We start from the raw sequence: 19,860 nt of genomic DNA on the forward strand, positions 1-19,860 counted from the left end.
GGATTGTATCGATTGATAAAATCTTACTTTTTCATCGTATTATCAGATTCACAATATTATCAGTCACATAATTAAAGACATTAGTCTTTTTGTCTAGCGACAATTGCATTAAATTCGACATAGAAGAAAATCCTATCTGTTAACATACTAAAAGAAATAAAAAGAAAAATGTAAAAGAAATGTAGACCTGAATCAGGGAAACGGCATCGTTCATGCAAATTTTATTTGACCACTGCATCAATTAAGTTCATTAAATAGTTTATTAGGTAAATACAGACGATTTATAATAGCATCATTAAATTAAGAACTCGTACTGACTTTAAATTACAGAGAATACAAATTTTCGTGTGGAATAATAGTATTAGAAACCTGAAGCGAAATTTTAATGTACAGAAGATGCAAAATATCGAAAAGCCGGTTGAGGCAAGTACAACCGGTAACGTGTACTTGCCCCAACCGGCTTTTCGCTATTTTGCATTACTTAAAAGCGACTACTTATTGAATCTTAATTAAAATGTTGGAATTTATACTGTGTCAATAACAAAGATATCTATAAGTCTCTGTACGACACAGGAGTTAGAAAAGTTTTCAAAACAAACTAAACTTGTGTTATCAAGCCTCTCCATTTTAAGCCCTTCGAGTAATTTTACTTTGTTAACAGCAACGTATACTTGGGGGTTGCTCTTAGCAATATTTGTACGGATAACAGTTTCCTATATAAATTATTGCATAATCTATGGTGCTGTCTTGTATTTTTATAGTAATATGAAACATGATAAATTACACGAAACATCCTTCTTTCTACTCTACCGCAACTGTATTTGATAGAAAATTGTTCTGATGTGGGCTGAATACTGTATAAGCGGATTTCAGCAGAGTTTATGAAAAGTAATAGTAAGCTTGTTTCACACATTTGATCGCCCCGAAATTAAAACCGTTTAATTTCTTTTAAAAATCCAATAGCTCCTTGATAAGTCCTTTGCTAACATGCACGCTAGATCTCAACATTGTTTAAGCTACAACAAAAATTCCTAGTTATCTTGGTATACGTAGTGTTTTATTAATATCAATCAGTACGATATCATCTAAATATAAAGCAATGTCTGAGAATTTTCCCGAACTTTATTATTCACAAAGGTTCAAGATCATATTTTCCTTGAATTCGAATTACTACATTAGCCCTTACACATGTTGCTTTTATTAAAAGCTATTCTAACATCGTGCGAGTTTCTATTCCAGTAGTCTTCATATGTCATGTCACGGCGTACGGATATCTTATTAATAGCGTTCTCCTCAAAATCAAATCATGAAGAAAAACAAAAATTATGAGCAAGAAGTATCGTCTAACCAACGTAATGACATCATAAACTTGAAATTGCATTAACAAACGAGAACCGAATTTTTTCCCCTTCAGAATCTAACATACTTTATAAAAATGTTTAAATGTTGAAAAGCGCCAAGTTAATATTTTTTATCATTCTTATTTTAAAGCGTTTATCTTATAATCAGTAAAATTTTAATAATTTTGTATGAAACATATTTTTAGGTGTTGAAATTTAAAATAATGTACGTCAAAGAGTAAAATATCGAGCGATTTTTGAAAATTTGCCAATATATTAGAAATTTGGTGAAAACTTTATTGATTTCATTCAAAAATTTCTTTCGCTCTGCTTCATTGAATAAGCAGTAGAAATGGTCAGGAATTTACTTTATTCGTTAAAGAACGATATGTTCGAAATTTCGTTCAGACATTAATTAAAAAATATTTAAAGCTAGCTTAAAAATTGAAAAAAGAATGTTTCTCCTTATTGTAGTGTTATTTACAAGCAGTATGTGTGCAAAATTTGAGCTCGATAGCTTATCAAGAAATAATCTGAAAATCGATGACCAACATTTGACAATTGTACTTATGTGATTGTAATAGAAACTGATTATGTTATTGCAATAGAAACATTGTTATCACATGCGTATATTATTCGAATATAAATTTTTAGATGAATTTTGAAAGATAATTGTTTAATCTTCTGTAACTGTATCATAAATTATTTTTCTATTAGCTACAAGCACCAAGATTTTGCTGAATGAAAGCTTATAAAAACAATCTGGACCTGATTTTTTGGACAATTTAGTAACTAAATGTTTCTAACGTAGTTCTCAGGATCTCAGTAAACTACCGTAGCCATTGTAGTATATAAATTTATTTATAACGTCGTCCTCGAGATCTCAGTAAACTATTGTATCCATTGTGTAACTCTCATTTCATTTCTAGTCATTTTTTTAAAAATCAATTATATATTTCTACAAAATAACAAAACGTCTAGACTGTCCACATCCATAGTAACTCTGGGAAAAACTTGGACAAAGCAATAAGCAGAGACTAGTTTCTAAAATAATTGCTCCAGACTTCATGAAAGACAATATCATGGAAAGAGTAAGATAAAAGAATGTACTTCGATTTCATTCATAACTACTTTGTCTAGACTACTTTACTAGCCTTTCATTCGATTTGGTAACTTGCAGTAATGCAGGGGTAAGAGAGTTTTTTGTAGGGGTTTTTCTGCCTTTATTTAGCATTTGTGTGTAATAGTTAGTGAGATCCTGTCTTCAAAAGCTGGGTAGAAACCACAGGGAACTGAGATGTGATATTACATTAAAAGCAACCTCCTAGATCAATGAATTCATTGTAAATAATTAAAAAAGAGACATATAATCAATGAACTCCAATTAATTTTTCTTTTCTTCTGTACTATAATTAATTAAATCATAAGTACGGACGTTGCTCTGATTAATGGCTTTCCTGTAGTTTTATATACTGCAAATCATTAGTGTTTAGCTAAGTATTTACACTTATATGTAATTAAACAACTTACAAAGCACTAACGTTTCCTAATTAATAAAATGTATCTTGCAAAATAAGCAATACGTTCCTAATTAACTACTCGCTCATAAAAACTGTATAACTTACAAAGCATCAATATTCTCACTAAACAAATCTGACTGAGATTCTGGCGGGCTTTCTTCTATTCATCATGATGCTTTATAAAATGGTATTCAGACCTTTATGTGAAGTATCTCAGTAACTTTATATTTGGCAATAAGATGCTAATAGCTCTAGGTGGTTAATACTTTTGAGGGCGACAGCTTTCCTAACTCGGTACGAGGACAGGTACCGGTAGCTTCCAAACATGTACTTGTATTTACGCTAACCAGATCAATATGAGATGATTTACTATTATCCATTGAGCTCCTGATTCATTTTTTTCTCAAATAAAATCTTTTAGGAATAGTTTTGATGTAATCTGTTCTCGTATCAAAAATCCACCAGTTGCAACCATCTAAGGAGTGAATCAGACTGCCTATACCCCTTTTCTTATCATTTATCATTAGAACTAAAATAACAGTATTTTAGAATCATCTATGACGAATATGTGAATTCAGTACACAAACTTCTACAGAAAAAACCTTTTGCTGCAAATACTATTTAAATATCCATGCGAAAGTACGCAAAATAAATGAAACACGTAATATATATATATATATATATATATATATATATATATAAATCATGCAGATTTACTGAAAAGTCATTAAAACATCACTTTTACATACTGATTATATTACCTCTGTTGACATTTTGATGTTGACATTACTGTCAAACATCTGTTAAACAAAAATATTCTAAAGAAAATTTTAAAATGCTCAAAGAAAAACAAATTTTGCTTCTTTTATTTATACTCTTCTAATTTTCAGACTGTTACACGTATCATCTGTATATATATATATATAAATGTTGCAATGTACACATTTTTGTGGTAATGTACATGATTCGTGTAGCATAAAATACATTAACAGTTATGAAAAGAGTCTTAATGTGCTATTTAAAAACTAAACTCAGTAGCGCAAACAGCCCTAATGGGCCAAGGTCTGCAGTGCCCTGAAATCTGCTTTCTTGACCGTGGGCCCCGGGGTGCGTAAGCATATGCTTTGAACAAGTGCTCAGCTTGTCGCAGACCCCCCAGTATTTAGTCCCCAAGCGAACTTGTCTATGTGCTATTTAAGGCATGAAATTAAGCTAAAATGGAGTTTTTCCTCTCCCCCTCCGAAAAACAGTGTTTGAGATTTTCAATGCAAATACATCTTCAGTAGTTGAGGTTATTCCCAAAGTTAATTTGAAGGATGCATATTAGCCATGTTAACAGGTGTTGCGTTAATCCTTGGTGCTAAATTTCGTCCTTTTTATTAAAGCCTTTTGGTGTGCAAATTTGTAACATTTGTTGATAAACGTTCTGCAGGAATTCAGAAACCATTTATTTGTATGTAGAAATGAAAATTAAAACATCGATTTGCATGTGAAAGCAACTAATAACAAATAACAGAAGAATGTAGATACATAGAATAATGGCATTATTTCATAGCTAGTAACCACTACACGCTGTCTTGTATCAACCAACTGCTCAATAAATTTTCAGAAAAGATTTAAATAAAAGCGAATATTGGATTTTAAATATCATTACTACCAGTGAAGCAGAGTAGTACTTTTCTTTAATTTGAATTTTTATTTAAACTTTATGATTTATTTGATGTTTATTATGAATTTTCCTGGGAATAATTTCGAAAATAATGTCCTGACTGCATTCAGAAAACTTACTTAAAAATAAGCATATTAACACTATTTTTAAGACATTTTTATTCCTTTAAATCACTTAATTATTAAATAGTTAAGTAGTAAGTAACGCTAATAAAATATTAATTGCGTATTTAATTGCCCAATGGATTAATTACTTCATTCGAAAATGAAGCGGATATTAACTAGTATTTAAGCTAATTAACTGGGCTATAAAAGCTAATTCTGTACGAATTAAGTGCTTTAATTTACTACATTTTACAACAGCAAATGCGTTGCATTAATGGCGCTTGTGGAAATTGTATGATGAAATATGTTCACTTAGATGATTTGAAATGTGTTTGGATATCGTTTGAAAATAATGTGCAATTTAACGTAATAATGTAAAATTTTAATAAAAGCTGTGGATAATATTTTTCATAACAAAATAATTTATGATAATAATTTACATTAAAAATAATTAAAACATAACTTTATGCATCTCAAATATTTACCATCTAACATCTGTTACTAAATATTCCAGTTTTAGTTTAGCAAACCCGTATAAAACGAAGTCAAAGAAACAAATAAATTGGTTTTCAGAGTTTTTGAATTTCGTTAAACGAAATAGTGACATTTTCTGAAATGTAAATCTTATAAATGTCCCTTCTATTTATTAATTTTTAATAAATCAAAAGAGAACATTTTACTATAAAATTTCAATTTGATTTAGGAGAAATAAATATTTTGTTAGGTAAATAAGGAGGAAATAAAAAATAAAATATAAAGAAAATGTTCCATTTTTTATTCCGTATAAAATATGTTTTAAGTTTATTTATATATCTATTTTAATTTTCTGATGCAAATATGATAGTCCTTCAAAATCACTTAAGTCTTAAAAATACTTGCGTTACAACTTTTTGTCCGACGCTAACGCAGTTTGAGATCAAATAGCGCTAGATATTTATATAATGACTAGAATAGGATAATAAAAAAAGTTATTAAGGCTAGAAAAATATAGTAAAACATAGCAAAGAATATGCAGATAAAAGAAAGAAGTACGATTAAATACATCATAAGGGAAGCTTGCAAGAAAAAGATAAGAGACTATTAAAGCATACTGAAAGTCATGAGCAAAAGTGAGAGATGAGCAAAAGGAAGAATAATAAAGAACATAAAAATATAAAATTATGCTGTTTAGGTTTTCAGGAGGAAAGTTAATACAAATAAAAGCGTAAAAGGTAATGAAAATTCCTATCTAGAATGAGACGAAAAAGTGAAAGAAAAAATTATTGAAAAAATGATACTGTTAATAAAAAAAGAATATGAAATGCATTATTATTTGTTATATATATTTTTTCCGACACTTCAACTGCAAAGTTCGATTTTTACAAGACAAGTTGTGTAAAGTCCTCCCTAATATTACATAAATATTCATAAAATTTGCTGCAAGAGAAAAGGAAAAATGGATCTCCACCCACGCACTTCCATTTGTTGAACACCTCTGAAAAATAACAGAATACATCAACTCATGAACAGAGCGTTGGCTGGCGTGAGAAATCGATCGCACTCGCATCCGACCAGATGACATTATGAATAGAACAGAGCATCTATTATTGAGTCTCTCCGTGAATAAATTTGGCTTCCGGGCTTTGTGTCAGAGTACGGCGAGGCGTAAATGCAGATCTTGAGGTTTCACATTGCTTAACGACTTGGTTCGATGCTTTATTCGAGATACTTTACTTAAATAGGAAATCCTCGCATGTTTCTCTCTTTACAAACTCTCAGTAAGTGAGTTAAAAGAGTTCTAAAGAAGTCAGCCAAGTGAGTAACTTGTAAGGCGCTTATAGAAGTTTTTTAAGAACCATTTTCTGTATTCTTTTCGTTAACTTAAAACATTATTTATACACAGCGCCTATGCAAATAAAAACTGAAACTAAAGTCCACTGTGATAACCATTTGTAGACCAAGGCAAAGTATTGTCATTTTTCACGTATAACGGAACATGAGTGAAAGATTTGTAAAATCTGATCGAGTTGCATAACGTGGAAACTAATCAAGTTTTTATATATTCTAACAAATTCGTCTTAACTTAATAAGCTTGTCGGGGTGTGCAGTCAGCTTTTGAATTCATAAAATGAACTGAATGGTGAAGAGGTAGATCTAGATACAAATGTACGTGTACTAAAAGAGAAAATATTTACAAATGAAGGAAATTTTTATGCTAATCAGCTGCTCGTATGTAGCGCATATAAAATATGAATGAAATATGGCTCATTAAATAATAGTTAAAAGACTCTACAAACAGAATTTTAACGTGGTACCAAATGAAAGTTGACAAGAACGCTAAGAGTTTCAGAAAAACACTGTAATGGGGAATGAGACGGCCCTGGTTTGCGACTAAAAGACAGTATTTTTGTTTATTTTTCTAATTATTTGATAAATTTCAGCCATTCTTCTCTTTATCACCTAGGCCATGATTACTATTTATACAGAAAGTGAGTTGTAAGAGTTCAAATAATCAAGTGCATAACTGAATGAAGGAACTAAAGAAAAACATAGCTAGTAATGGATTAATTCATAACAGACTGGTACAAGGAATAAATTAGTTTTTTGAATCAAGGATTATTTGAAAGATTAATTATTAAGGTATCAAGGGTTAGTTTTTACAACTTATATTATTGTGTTGCTTATTTAGCTAATTAGATTATTTAGTTTATGCCATTTATTTATCGGTCATCTACATATGAAGGTTCTTGGTGTAGCCTGTAAAATTGTAAAATTTTTGCTGTTTTACCAGATGAAACAATATGTAAGTTAAATGTGTAAATCAGAGTTAAGTTTAAATAAATTAGAGTTCTTTTATTTTTAAGTTACATTTATGCTGATCTTGATTCTAAATTTATAGAAATATTTAGAATTTTTTTGAAACCGAGAAACATGAGAAATTAGTGACGCTTTTGCGTGAACGTGAATTCCGGACCTTATGACTTTTCAGTTCAGTACTAGCCGATGTACCTTTCAGTTGCACCAGAAAGACACATAGTAATGATAGATACAATTATTTATATTCCTCCTTACTTTTTGAGGGAAACTAAGAAGTAGGGAACCCATCTATCAAATTTCTGTGTGATGAAGTATCGTCCGCCATATTTTAGTTCTGGCGCCACTTATAGATTCTTTTAGAACATTTTGTAAGATGAAGCGTGACTAAATCAGCGACGTCTTAACCGAGACTTAACATGCGGTCTTCTCGATTGCTATCAGGCTATGTTTTCCAATAACACGAATGCCTGCCGTCACGAAGGACAAAATTTCTTCAAACTTATAATCACTGTAAGACGTATAAAAATGATTGAGTTAGACCTAAAAATGAAAGGTAAGGAATATATAATTGTAAGGAAATGACTACTCAAAAAATCTTGCGAATTTTTAATAGTACGTTACTGATGCAAACAGAAACAGAAGTAATTCTTTTCCCGTATAACGAGAAAAAGAAAGATCATGCAAAAAAGTTTTTTTTCAATATCATTCTGTTTATTTCAAGAGAATTTTGATAGCTTTTTTAATGTTTTAATAATAATTATAATCAGTCTATGAATCTGCAAATTTTACCCTTATATAATTACATAAACACAAATTGCTTTAACTATTATTATACCACTCGCATTATATTAAAATTTTAAATGGTTTTTAATAGATATGGAAAAAATATATAATTTATTTCAATCATTTTGATTACGAAAACGGTTTTCAACGTGAATTTTAATGTTTGGTATGAAATTTTGTTTTATTTATTGAAATTGGCCAACAGTTTCCTTCTGGCCAACAGTTTCCTTATTTTAATTTACGCTGCACAGAATGTCATGTTAAATGGGTTAAAAAGCATGTATTGCAACATTTTATTTTGTTTCACGCATCCTAACTAAAGCAAATTAAGTATTTAAAAAACCTGAATTAATTATGATATTCTCCCTCAAACAGTAACGAACATTTCTAAACTGGCAATTTTTAGAATTATCCAACTATGCCTAACAAGGCATGGCCGATATATTTACTACATTCATCGTTTTGGTTTCAGAAGTAAAGAACCCTGAAAAGCAGTAGCGTCGGTCATGTTAATCACTCCTTGCTTGACTGTACAAGTACATATACCAGAAGGTATCATTTAAAAACCCTCCATGGCTTACAGGCAAGCATCTTTCTATAACACAAATATTATCATATCCACATTTCATCAATGTGTGCTTTGCTATAATTTGTCATTTTCGGTTTTTATAACAACGTATGCCTTGCCTTAATTTTATACCGCGCTTTTAACTGTATTCATATGAAAATGTTTAAGTAAATATTATTTTGTGCACATTTCATCTATATGTATTCTGCTACAGTTCATGTCTTTACAATATTGCATTATGTGCATATATATAACTCTTTTGTTTCCTTCCGTGCATGAAAATATTGTATAATGCACAGAATTGAATTGTTTGAATATATTGCCTGTCTTTCCTGGCTGCTGGACCTCTTTTCATTAATTGGCCAACAGTTTCCTTCTGTGGATGCACATACTTGGTTTGCGTCCCAAGGATAGATCTGGAGGATATGGCATAAGTTATTAAGCAGGTCCGATAATGGGGATTTTGGCCATAAAGCTAACTAAGCTCAGTAGGCGGCTGCCCGTTATCACTGGAAAAGAAAAATCTTCTACTCTGCAATTATTTAACCAGTTAACTGTGATTCACGAGTATACTCGTCATGGAGAAGAAGCGGCACGATTTTGTGTATTGACGAGTGTACTCGCCATGCGTATAAAGCAATGTAAGCAACGCGCATATAAAGCAACGTAATAGAAACAGAGAAAATAAAAATAATAACAAAGAAACCGGAGCTAGTGATTGATTATAATTAAAAATGGGTGGAGTGGATATGAGCGATGGAATTATCATAGCGTACTCCACAGCAAGAAAACGACTAAAAATGTACTACAAAAAGATATTTCTCCACTTCTTAGCTATTATGTGTCTGAATGCATTCATATTATACAAAAAATAATGGAATATTATCGCGTATCAACCCTTTGCTCAAATTTATTGAAGACACTTTTGCGACGTATCCACTTGAAAGAAATAAATCGACACAAACTCGTCCATTTAGACCTAATATAAGCCAATTAGGCGAGAATCATGTTCCGGATTATACACATGGAACATCGAAAAAAACAACCCTACGCGAAGGTGTTCGCATTGCTACAAACGTAAGATCGGGAAGGAATCGCGTTACTGGTGTTCGATTTGCAAAGTACCCTGTTTCGCTGAATATCACTCACACAGCAGGAATTTAAATTCTTACTTTTATATGTATAATATTTAATTTAATTAATTGCGTTTTTAGTTTAATATGTATGTGATATAAGCTTATGTTAACCAAATAAGTAAATATTAGCAGTAAAATTTTCAATTTTGTAAATTAACCCAGTTTTTTCATCCAATATATTACCAGCGCAACTTACTCTGTGATTGACGAATATGCTCGTCATGGCTCGATTCGGGCAATATAAAACGGTGCGCACTCTTAAACGAGGGCGCCACAGTTAACTGGTTAAAGCAACTGACTCCGACAAAGAAAATAATAATACTTATAAAATTAATTTCCAAGTTTTGCTTTACGAGGACCAAAATGAAAACATATATACCTGAAATATATATGAATGAAATATAAATGAAATATAGATACTTGAGACTTCCTAAAAATCTGAAAGCATTATCACACTTTTATATCAAAATCACTAAGATCTTATTTAATATACCTCGCCCCCCATTTCAATACTCCTTTTTTCCAATTATCAATTCGTCATAACATTTTTAACACTTTCTGAGCAGAACTAGATCCTGTACGCTTCCATGCGTTGAATGCTGTAATACGCATTAAGAAATCACTTAAGTTTTGAAATTTCCTATAGAATGTTAAATAAGAGATTGTAAACATAATAGAAGAAATGCAGTAATAAAGAGTACACAAAAAATGGAGTACAAAAATGAATGAAGGATATATTTCCTTAATAATACTAAAAGTTTTCTATAGCTAATACTTTCTAATAGTAAATTTAACATAAAATGAGCCCATCGCAATAGAAAATTGTTAAAAAAAATTTTAACGAATTGTAAAATTTGTTAAAACATCTTCCGTCTTCTACCGACTTAAAATTCTCTTGAAAATTTTGTTTGACAATTTTCTCATTGGTCAATTACCGTAAATTGTTTATCCGTTGACCAGGGCATAAAATGCTTGGAGAGAAACTACAGAATAACAGCGCTTAAGTTACTGGTTAATTAGATTTATTTTCAAAATGCTCCGCTGAGCCATGTGGGTAATTTCTCAGGTTGTTCAAGGCAGTCAATCAAAAGCGATACTGACATTTATCGACTTTTAAGAAATAATATGAGATTATAGACTTTAATCAAAGCAGAAACTCAGTAATGTGGTTCGTAAAGAGGTTAACGAAAATAAAGTTAAGGAAGATAAAGAAATTTTATTGTTTAGTGATAATACAAAACAAACTCTGTAAAAGAAGTTATTTTAATTTCAGAAACTCTTGAGTATATAAAATTGAGTCTATTGGTCCTTTTCTTTATGCCATATATCAGTCATAAAATACATGTATATGAATGTATACATATGTCATAGTATACATATATATCACGAGAAAGACTCATCGGCGGAGGAAGTTCTAAAGTAGAAATTGCAATTTAGAACAAAAACAGCGATAATGGGATGTGTAAGTATCCTCCAATAATTATACAATTCTAGAAACATAAAATCATACTAAAAATGGAGCAGTTTGCGAATCAATGAGGCAGTTGGTGCCAGTCCTGCTGCGAGAGTTTTGTAGCGATGCATTTGTCAAGTCCTGCAGGAATCTAAGAGAGAGAAAACGAGTTGAAATTGCCCTTCATAGAAACTAGAGAACTACAGAATTACAGCGGTCGAGTTCATTGTTCATTTGACCCCCGGTTTATTTGTATGATCGAAAACCCTTGTCTACTTAGGACTAATATGGGGTGAAATTTTGGAAAATGAGGATAGTAACCCGATAGATTGAGCAGCCCGATATTCAAACCTAAGCTCTCTATAACATGCCTGGGATGCTCTTGGCAGAGCACGCCTTCACCCTCAAAGAACCCTCCAGGACCAAAACGAGTGGAACCAGGTGCTTCAGGGAATCATAAACTGCTTCCCTTCTACACTGGTGACTCCAGAACTACTGGACAGATTTTAATAAAATTTAGTGTGAACATAGGTTGACGTAATACAAAGAAAATAAACATTCAACAGTTATAATAGACACACATGTACGTGTGTAACACTCATAGGAGCCTGAAGTTCTGAAACAGCGGTTGCAGAAGACACAAAAGAAATGGGTTAATATTGGGTATGGTTCCCTCTTGCAGCCATACAGACCTCGCAGCGTGATGTCATACTGGAAAGAAGGCAATTGGTTCCACTCATTCAAAAACGCTGTTTCCATCGGAGGGGGTTACGAGTTGCAGTGGCCCTTCTCAGAGCGTCTCAGACATGCTCTATAGGGTTGAGGTCTGGAGACCTGGCTAGCCAATCCATCCGGCAAATATCCTCAATCTTGAGAAATTGGTCGACCAGAAGAGCAATATGTGGCCTCGCGTTATCGCCCTGTAAGATGAACTTAGGGCCCACTGCACACCGGAAAAGGCTAGCCTACGTCTCCAATACCTTATCATTATATCTCACACCAGTCACGGAGCCTCTGTAAAAGACATATTAGAGGTGTGCGGCCATCCAACATGATGCCTGCCTAGACCATTACACCGCCACCGCCACAATTGTTGTTTTTGCGGACAGGGTAGATAGCGGGGCCTGGCTCTCTCTATATGAAAGCACGGCGAGAATCGGTGTTTAGGCTAAAACGGGACTCATCGGTGAACAGAACTGTCGCCCATTGCTCCGTACTTCAATCAATATGCTGCCTGCACCATGCTAATCAGACTCTGCTGTCCGTAGACGTGAGAGGGACGCAAACAGCCGGTCTTTTGACAAACAACCCTCTCTCATTCAGTCTTTTGGAAACAGTCATCCTTGTTACATAGGTTCCTGTGGCTGCATACAGGTCCCGAGAGAGCTGAAAAGCTGTAGCCTCTCTGTTACGCCTAGCTAAAATGGACAAATAGTGATCTTCTCTGGCCGTCGTGGCTCTTGGACGATTTTGCCTAGGCTTTCTCTCGATGGATCCAGTATCCTGGAACTGTTTCCATAGGTTAGACACGACGCTGGGCGTTAAATTAAACTCTCTGCATATCTGGACTTGCGACTGGCCTCCCTCTAGCTCCCGACAATTCGCCACCTCATTCCATCATTTAAACGTTGGTGGTTACTCAATTTTACTGTTCCGATGTTAATTTGACCAATTGTTGCAAGATAACACCAAGAAATTCGCCAAGGTGTGCCAGCGAACGCAATTCGTCTTACCCTCCACGCGCTTATAAAGCCTGTTTTTCAGCTGGCTCCACGTACACACACGCGTACCCTTACGTATTTGCCGTACAAGATTTGCATTTTTATCTGGAAGCAATGGTTTTTCCTTCAGTTCAGTTCTTTTTGTGCAATTCGATAAAAAATACAAATTTTCTTAATTTATTTCACCAGTGTAGTATGAAGTCATGTTGTGAGAGCTGCATGAATGTTAGTGAGGACTGTAATCGATCTTGCAACCACTGTCAACTGCGTCTGTCAACCTTCGAGTTCGATGATCCTCACGTACCACCATGAGTTTTTCATGGGTGTTGTAAAGTACATTCTTCTGCATTATATCAAACTATGGCTTTACCAAATTCCGTTAAATCTCATCTTCATATAAAAAATATTTGAACTTGTGGTAAATTTCTCTTAAATTTGAACAGCAGTTTACAATATTATGCAAAGTGGTATCTCGGTGTACGTCATTGATGCATTCTAGATCCTTGAATGTGTAACAAACGAACGTTTCCAGTAAGAAATAAAGGAGAAATAATTATTCTTTTCTTATAGAACGTTCTATTGTTGTTATCATAGCATTGTTTAATACTAAAATATAAAAGCAGTGGGTGAAATATAAACTGTACATAAATGAATCATTTCACATGATATAGTAAATACATGTTTTTCTGCTATACAGATCAGTAGTAAACTTTCAACATGCTCTAACGTCGCTGATCTTTGTTTGGGAATCGATTTCACCCCTTCGCAACGTTAGCCGCTTTAACAGTATTTCTGTTTCCACAGTCATAGATAGCATTGTAGTGAGCATACGGTAAGGAACAGCCAAGTTCTGGAAAGGTTTTTCATCTCCATTCTTCTCAACAATCTCTTTTTATCACCTCTTTGGTAATCCTAACATTTTGCTTCGTCGCTTGACGTTTTCCATTTTCTTTCCTAAAATGTATTGTTAATGAATTTAAGAAACATTCACTGGAAAAACCCCGAAATCACTTGAAAGTTCACTGTTATAGAATATTAGCAACTGACACTAATGGGCAGTCGTAGCATTTTCTTGAAAGAGGTAAACATGTGCAGAGAGAGCAGTCGTGACTCATCTAACTCAGTAGTATTCCAAACAAAACTTTTGAACATTTCCAAAATGGGATGTATTTTAAACGAACGTATACCGATGTAGCACTGTATGTGTATCATTCAGCTAATATTTCTAGCATTAATTAATCTGTTTCAGGAATAAATATGTAACAGGCAATATAAATATAATCTTAACTGCAAATAACCTTTAAATCTGATTATTCTCTTTTTTTAAATCTTAAACATATAGAGACACTCATAACCAATCAAGCTTTGCGTGAAATCCAACGCTTGCCCTGGAATTTAAATTAGCAATCTGCTTCCGCTAATGACTATATTAACCTGGACGATTAACAAATGATTATGTGACAAAACTTTTATTTTTCTATTTCCATCCAGCAATCCAGAATGTAAATTAATTCATTTGACTCAACTTACATCCACAGTGGCTGAAACCACAGGATTGCATTGCAGAGAATTTTCGCTCTTCTCTCAAATGTAAAATAAATTCCACAAACATTTCTAAATTTAAATTATCCACGAAAGCACCATTTCTGAAACATAACTGCGTAATTATTTCGGAAGGGCATATCCACTCAATTATCAGCTTATAGCTCACACTTAATCTTCCCAGACAGATAAGCTGCTAAGTATGCCTTTCGCAAAAAATCATATCCTGAATTCGAATCTCTTGAAAGCACTAAGCTTATTCGTTTAATGTCAATTTCCAAGCGAAATTCGAATTTTGCTAGTTAGCTCGAAATAAATAAAAAAAGCACTTGTCCTTGCTTAATATCTATGCCTCTTCTGTGGATATAAAGTCTTTATTCATCATCTTAGGAGAATAAAAAAATAAGTGCATAATACTTCTTCAACCACAAAAACGATGATAGCCACTAAAATCTTCTGTGAAAGACGGAGCTAGTTTTTCTTACGGATTATACCTGCAATGTTTTATTCATTACTGTGTCTCGCAACATCTAATTGCACTTTTCGAGCAGTCCTATATCATTAAGGCAGTTAACAAAGAAAGCGCCTGTAGCACTAATTAAAAAGTGCTTAACGCATTATCGATTTGTTTTGAAGCTTGGATCATCTTCTCCCCGAAGAAATTAGGAATTTCGCCGTTTTCAAGTAAGAAATTCCTTGGATAATTCTTCTCTTTTTATTCTTATTTGAGGGAAACGATGTTGTTCATTTTGCCTGCATAGTTTATTGTGCGCAAATAAACACATCCGAAAGGAAGTTGCGGTTAAGTAGAGAAAACAAAATTAAGAAAAACTGGTAAGAATTTTCTATACCGTGTTAAAATCACACTGTTGAAAATAGTATTATTTTTTCATTAAACTGATAACAGGATAAAATTGCAGTAGAACTCCAATTATCGAGATGCGGATTTTACGAACTTCATTTATTTGAATCATTGTTCTTTCTAGATTAATTAACATAAGCTAATTGTTATTTTATTTACATATTTTTTACTTTTTTTAATCGATTTAAATTACAGAAGAAAATAAAGAAATACAACACATATTAGTTTTAGAAAGCAACTGAATAAATTTATTTATCGATTTAAATTACAGAAGAAAATAAAAAAATACAACACATATTAGTTTTAAAAATAAACTGAATAAATTTAAATGATTGTGCATGGCATGAAAATAGAATAAAGTACTTTACTTCTTAATTCTTTCATTTAACTAAAGAGATATTTTAATGTCATTAACAGACTAGAAAAAGTAAAAAATCAAATTCCTTCAGCTGAATTTCAGTAAAAATGTATTTACCTTATAGAAAAGTGCAACACAGGTATTTGGAATTTTATAATACTTAGATGAATATATAAAGTATTTCTCCCGCCTTCCTAACGTGCCTTCGTGGTGTAGTGGTTCTGCAGGCTGGGCCGGTATTCCAGAGGTCCTTGGTTCGATTCCCGGTGAAGGTGGTTGCTAATCTTTTATCTCTCTGGCTTTTCCAATGAACCTTATGTCTCTGAAAGTTATAATACTGTAAGTTTAGGAGTCAGGAATTCCGTAATAGCGTATTTTATCTTTTCTGACAATTAATTCACAGAAATTAGCTTTATTCCTTCCTTGTAATTTTCTGCATAGAGTATTTAAGGTATGGCACAGATCAAACATTAGCCTGGAGGCTGTTCCAAAGGAACCCACACTCGCATTCATGTTCCACATAAGAAAAAAAGACGAAATCCTCATGCTGTTATTTCGTTCAACCACAAACAAGTAGTTTGAGACGAATTACAATCAAATTCCTATTAAGCCATGCCTAAAACCTCAAAATTTGTTTATTAGGGAATGATGAAAACCTTAACAGACCTTCAATGTTCAGATTAGCTGCAGAACATGCAAAAATTGCTAACAACTATCTGCGGGACATTATCAGTGGAACTACCTACGAATTAGTGCAAAACCTCAAATAATATATGTGTAGGAGGAGAGTTTAACCTCAGTTAAAGGAGATTATTTCTTCCAAGAGATCTCTTGTCAAAAGCAAAATTACTTACTGACTATTTTACTTGGGTCTGAAGTTAAGTTTTTTTTTAACTCTCGTGTTGCCCTTAACTACTTTTCATAACTGAGCTTCTTTATTTCTAACGATGTTGATTCTTTCGTGTTATTTTTATTGGGTGTAAGAACGATTGTAAATTATTTAATTGTTATTAGACAAAATATCTATTGAGAAAATGGCAACAGCTAATTTCCTGATGTCGTTCTATTTATAATTTTAAAAAATATACATTGAGATGATGTACGCTTGAAATGTTTAATGGTACGATGCAGTAAGTACGCTTGTTATGTTATGTACGTTTACGAATACGTTACGTGTAGGTTATTAAGATTTATCTCTAAATAATGTTTGTCTTTTACAACCATTTTATGAGTGATTAATTAAACTACAAAAGGAAGTTAACATGGGTTATTTTTAATATTCATTTAATAGTATTAACGCACCAAAATGAACTTATTCCCCTGGTAAAACTGGTATAAAATATAAGTAAGCTGTAAATAATATTTTCTTTTAATTGTAATATGGGTTGTCCTTCGCATTCAAATTCTAACTCTTTTCGGATTATCCGTCATTTGGAGGCAATCGTGGACATATTTCCGGTTAACTAAAGGCTGACTCTATTGCTATTCGTGATCTTAACCACTCCACTTATAATGAAAGATGCTGGTAATAAAAATAGCTTTTACAAAGAATTTAAAATATATCTTTCTACAGAAATCCATTTTAGCATTTTTTTTTTTTTAATCTTTAGTTTTTAGAATTTCCAAGAAATTAAGCATAAGCAAAACCCTAACGTATAACTTATTCAAACGAACGAATTCAGTGCATATGCATCTTTATTATAGCAACAAAAGTGTTGCTATAAACAAAGACCAGTTGTGCATTGAATCATAAAAGTATCACATAAAAATGAAAAGAAGTTATAAAAATCCCATTTGATACAGGTTTATAGTTATAAGCATAAGTATGTGCCCATATAGTGTCATGAAACCTAAGTTTGGGTGGAAAAGAAATAAAAGGTATAAAATTAGAAAGGTTCCCTATTAAATGTATACATTTCGAATTGATAGAAATTGAATCTCTATAAAATGAGGAAACAATTTTATTTTACTGTCTATTACTTTAGCCAAGAAAACGCAACAAGACTAATGTGAACTTTAGAGTGCCGTAAGCCTACCGCTTTAATATAAATAATACCCTGAATGTGGAAACTGTAGGGTCGCTTTTGGAAATCTTATGTAGACAGTGACCTTCCTCTTATTTTGAAGGTTAAAGAAGCAAAATTTCATCAGGATCGGAATAAAACTGTAGATTTGTGTGAATTATACGCACAGGAACAGACACTCTTTTTCATACTTGCAGGGGATTTTAATTACTCCAGCTAGTCTCATATCATGGATCCAGTTAGAATAATAATTGAAATGAATCTGCATTATCGCTTTTAGATTGCTTTGTTTGTTAATCAAGAACAATTAAATAGTATTTCTTTGCTGAATGACAAACCACTGTTGCACGGAAGGATATCTAAATATCTCTGATTTAGCCCGGCAAAATATTTTTTTGATATCTCTGATTTTATTTATCAAATTCGAAAAGAAAATATAGTGCAAGTGGAAAGAAACTTTTTTTATGTCACGGAGTCTTCTGATCAGATATGAAACGTAAATATCTTATGCTTTGAAGATTTGCAGCTCAAAGCTTTTACAATGACACACTGGTTTACCGGTTTACATTAAAAGCCATATTTGCAATTGTTTGTTCTTTTTGAAAACCAATGGCAGTTAAAGTATACTCATACATTTAAATCATGAGAAAATAATAAGTACTAGGTTAATATTAAAGATGTTGACTCTTACTTTTTAATAAAACAGTATTTGTGGCTTTATATATATTTGGTCTCTTGGATGTAATTATCCAGTATTTTAAGATGGTGTACATTTTACATAGTATTAATTTGAATAACAAAGCTAGATGAAACAGGCTATAATTCAAATATCATATTTTAAATGAAATACTGTTATTTAGTAAATAGTGCTTAGTTAACCAAAGATAGTACACAAAACCAGCATCTGTAGGTTTAGCATTAAATTCTAGCTTTGCATGAAATTTTATGAATTATGTAATAGCACAGTACAACACTTTGACATTTACTCATAATTCAGATCCTTTATCCTGTGTAACTCAGTAAAATTAATGCCATACACAGATCAAGCAATATTGTATAGATATAATTTAACCATAAACTTTTGACATTATTTTTCAAATCATTTGTAGTTTTCTCTAGTTTTCATATATTAACTTAATCATAAGCAGCAGAACCAGTTCGTTAATTTCTTTTTAATTTGCGTACTCATTTGTTCCATGACTTTCTACTGCGAAACAGTACTTCACATAACGTTCAGTTGCTCACGATACATGTGATTATAGTTGCGGCACTACTTACCCTCTTATCAGATTTTCGAACAGCTTCGTATATCTTCCACACTAACTCTGGACCGGCACTCCCGATCTGTCTCCCGATTTCGTAGTACTGGGTGATTGGATTAGTATCCGAGGGTTGGCCTGGCTTGAATTTCGAGAACATTGCTATTCCACCAGCTGCTGCCTTCTCTTTCTTCTCTGGCTATCGACAGATGATCATTGGTGCAAATACCTAACAAATCACCTGCAAAGATTGAAACATGCAGCTATGATACTAAGACTATACAACTATCATATTAAGAAAAACCTAGTTGGATGTTTAAAAGAAAATTACATTGGATATCCAGAAATGAGGGGTACAAATTTCATTGCATTAAATATTGATTTTAAAAATATATTTCAAATACAAAATTTCTCGAAAAGAAAACTACTTTTGAATTAGAAGCGGAGCAGATCCCCGCAAACTAGCTCTACTAAATTTAAGCCCCAAGAGTGGTAGAGTTGTTAAGATCTATGAATATTGGTGAGTCGACCTGGTTTGGATTCGATCCCAGGCGGACGAGCTGGCTGCATGGTTGATTGTTATGGTTTTCCAATGTGTAATATGATTACGAATCAGTTTCTGTCAGAACGTTCTCCAAGAAAGCATCCATCCTTTTAGTTAGACAACCCTCATGACTTCGTCCTATTCAAATAATAGAACCGAACCGAATCTGCTAACTTTAAAT

General features: G+C 32.6%; 1 protein-coding gene across 1 annotated transcript in view; it reads right to left on the reverse strand.

Annotated features, from left to right (window-relative positions):
- Positions 1-19,584, reverse strand: part of LOC118198090 (SCY1-like protein 2) — a 459,500-nt gene extending 439,916 nt beyond the window's left edge. Inside the window, exon 1 of the mRNA XM_085816142.1 lies at positions 19,155-19,584. Coding sequence (XP_085672268.1) covers positions 19,155-19,295 — 141 coding nt within the window. The 5' untranslated portion in view covers positions 19,296-19,584. The remainder of the gene's footprint in view (positions 1-19,154) is intronic.
- Between the last annotated feature and the right edge of the window lie 276 nt (positions 19,585-19,860).

The sequence above is a fragment of the Stegodyphus dumicola genome, chromosome 1 (genome assembly GCF_044657685.1).
Source record: "Stegodyphus dumicola isolate Sdum_Otavi_A_Nest chromosome 1, ASM4465768v1".
Classification (NCBI taxonomy): domain Eukaryota; kingdom Metazoa; phylum Arthropoda; class Arachnida; order Araneae; family Eresidae; genus Stegodyphus; species Stegodyphus dumicola.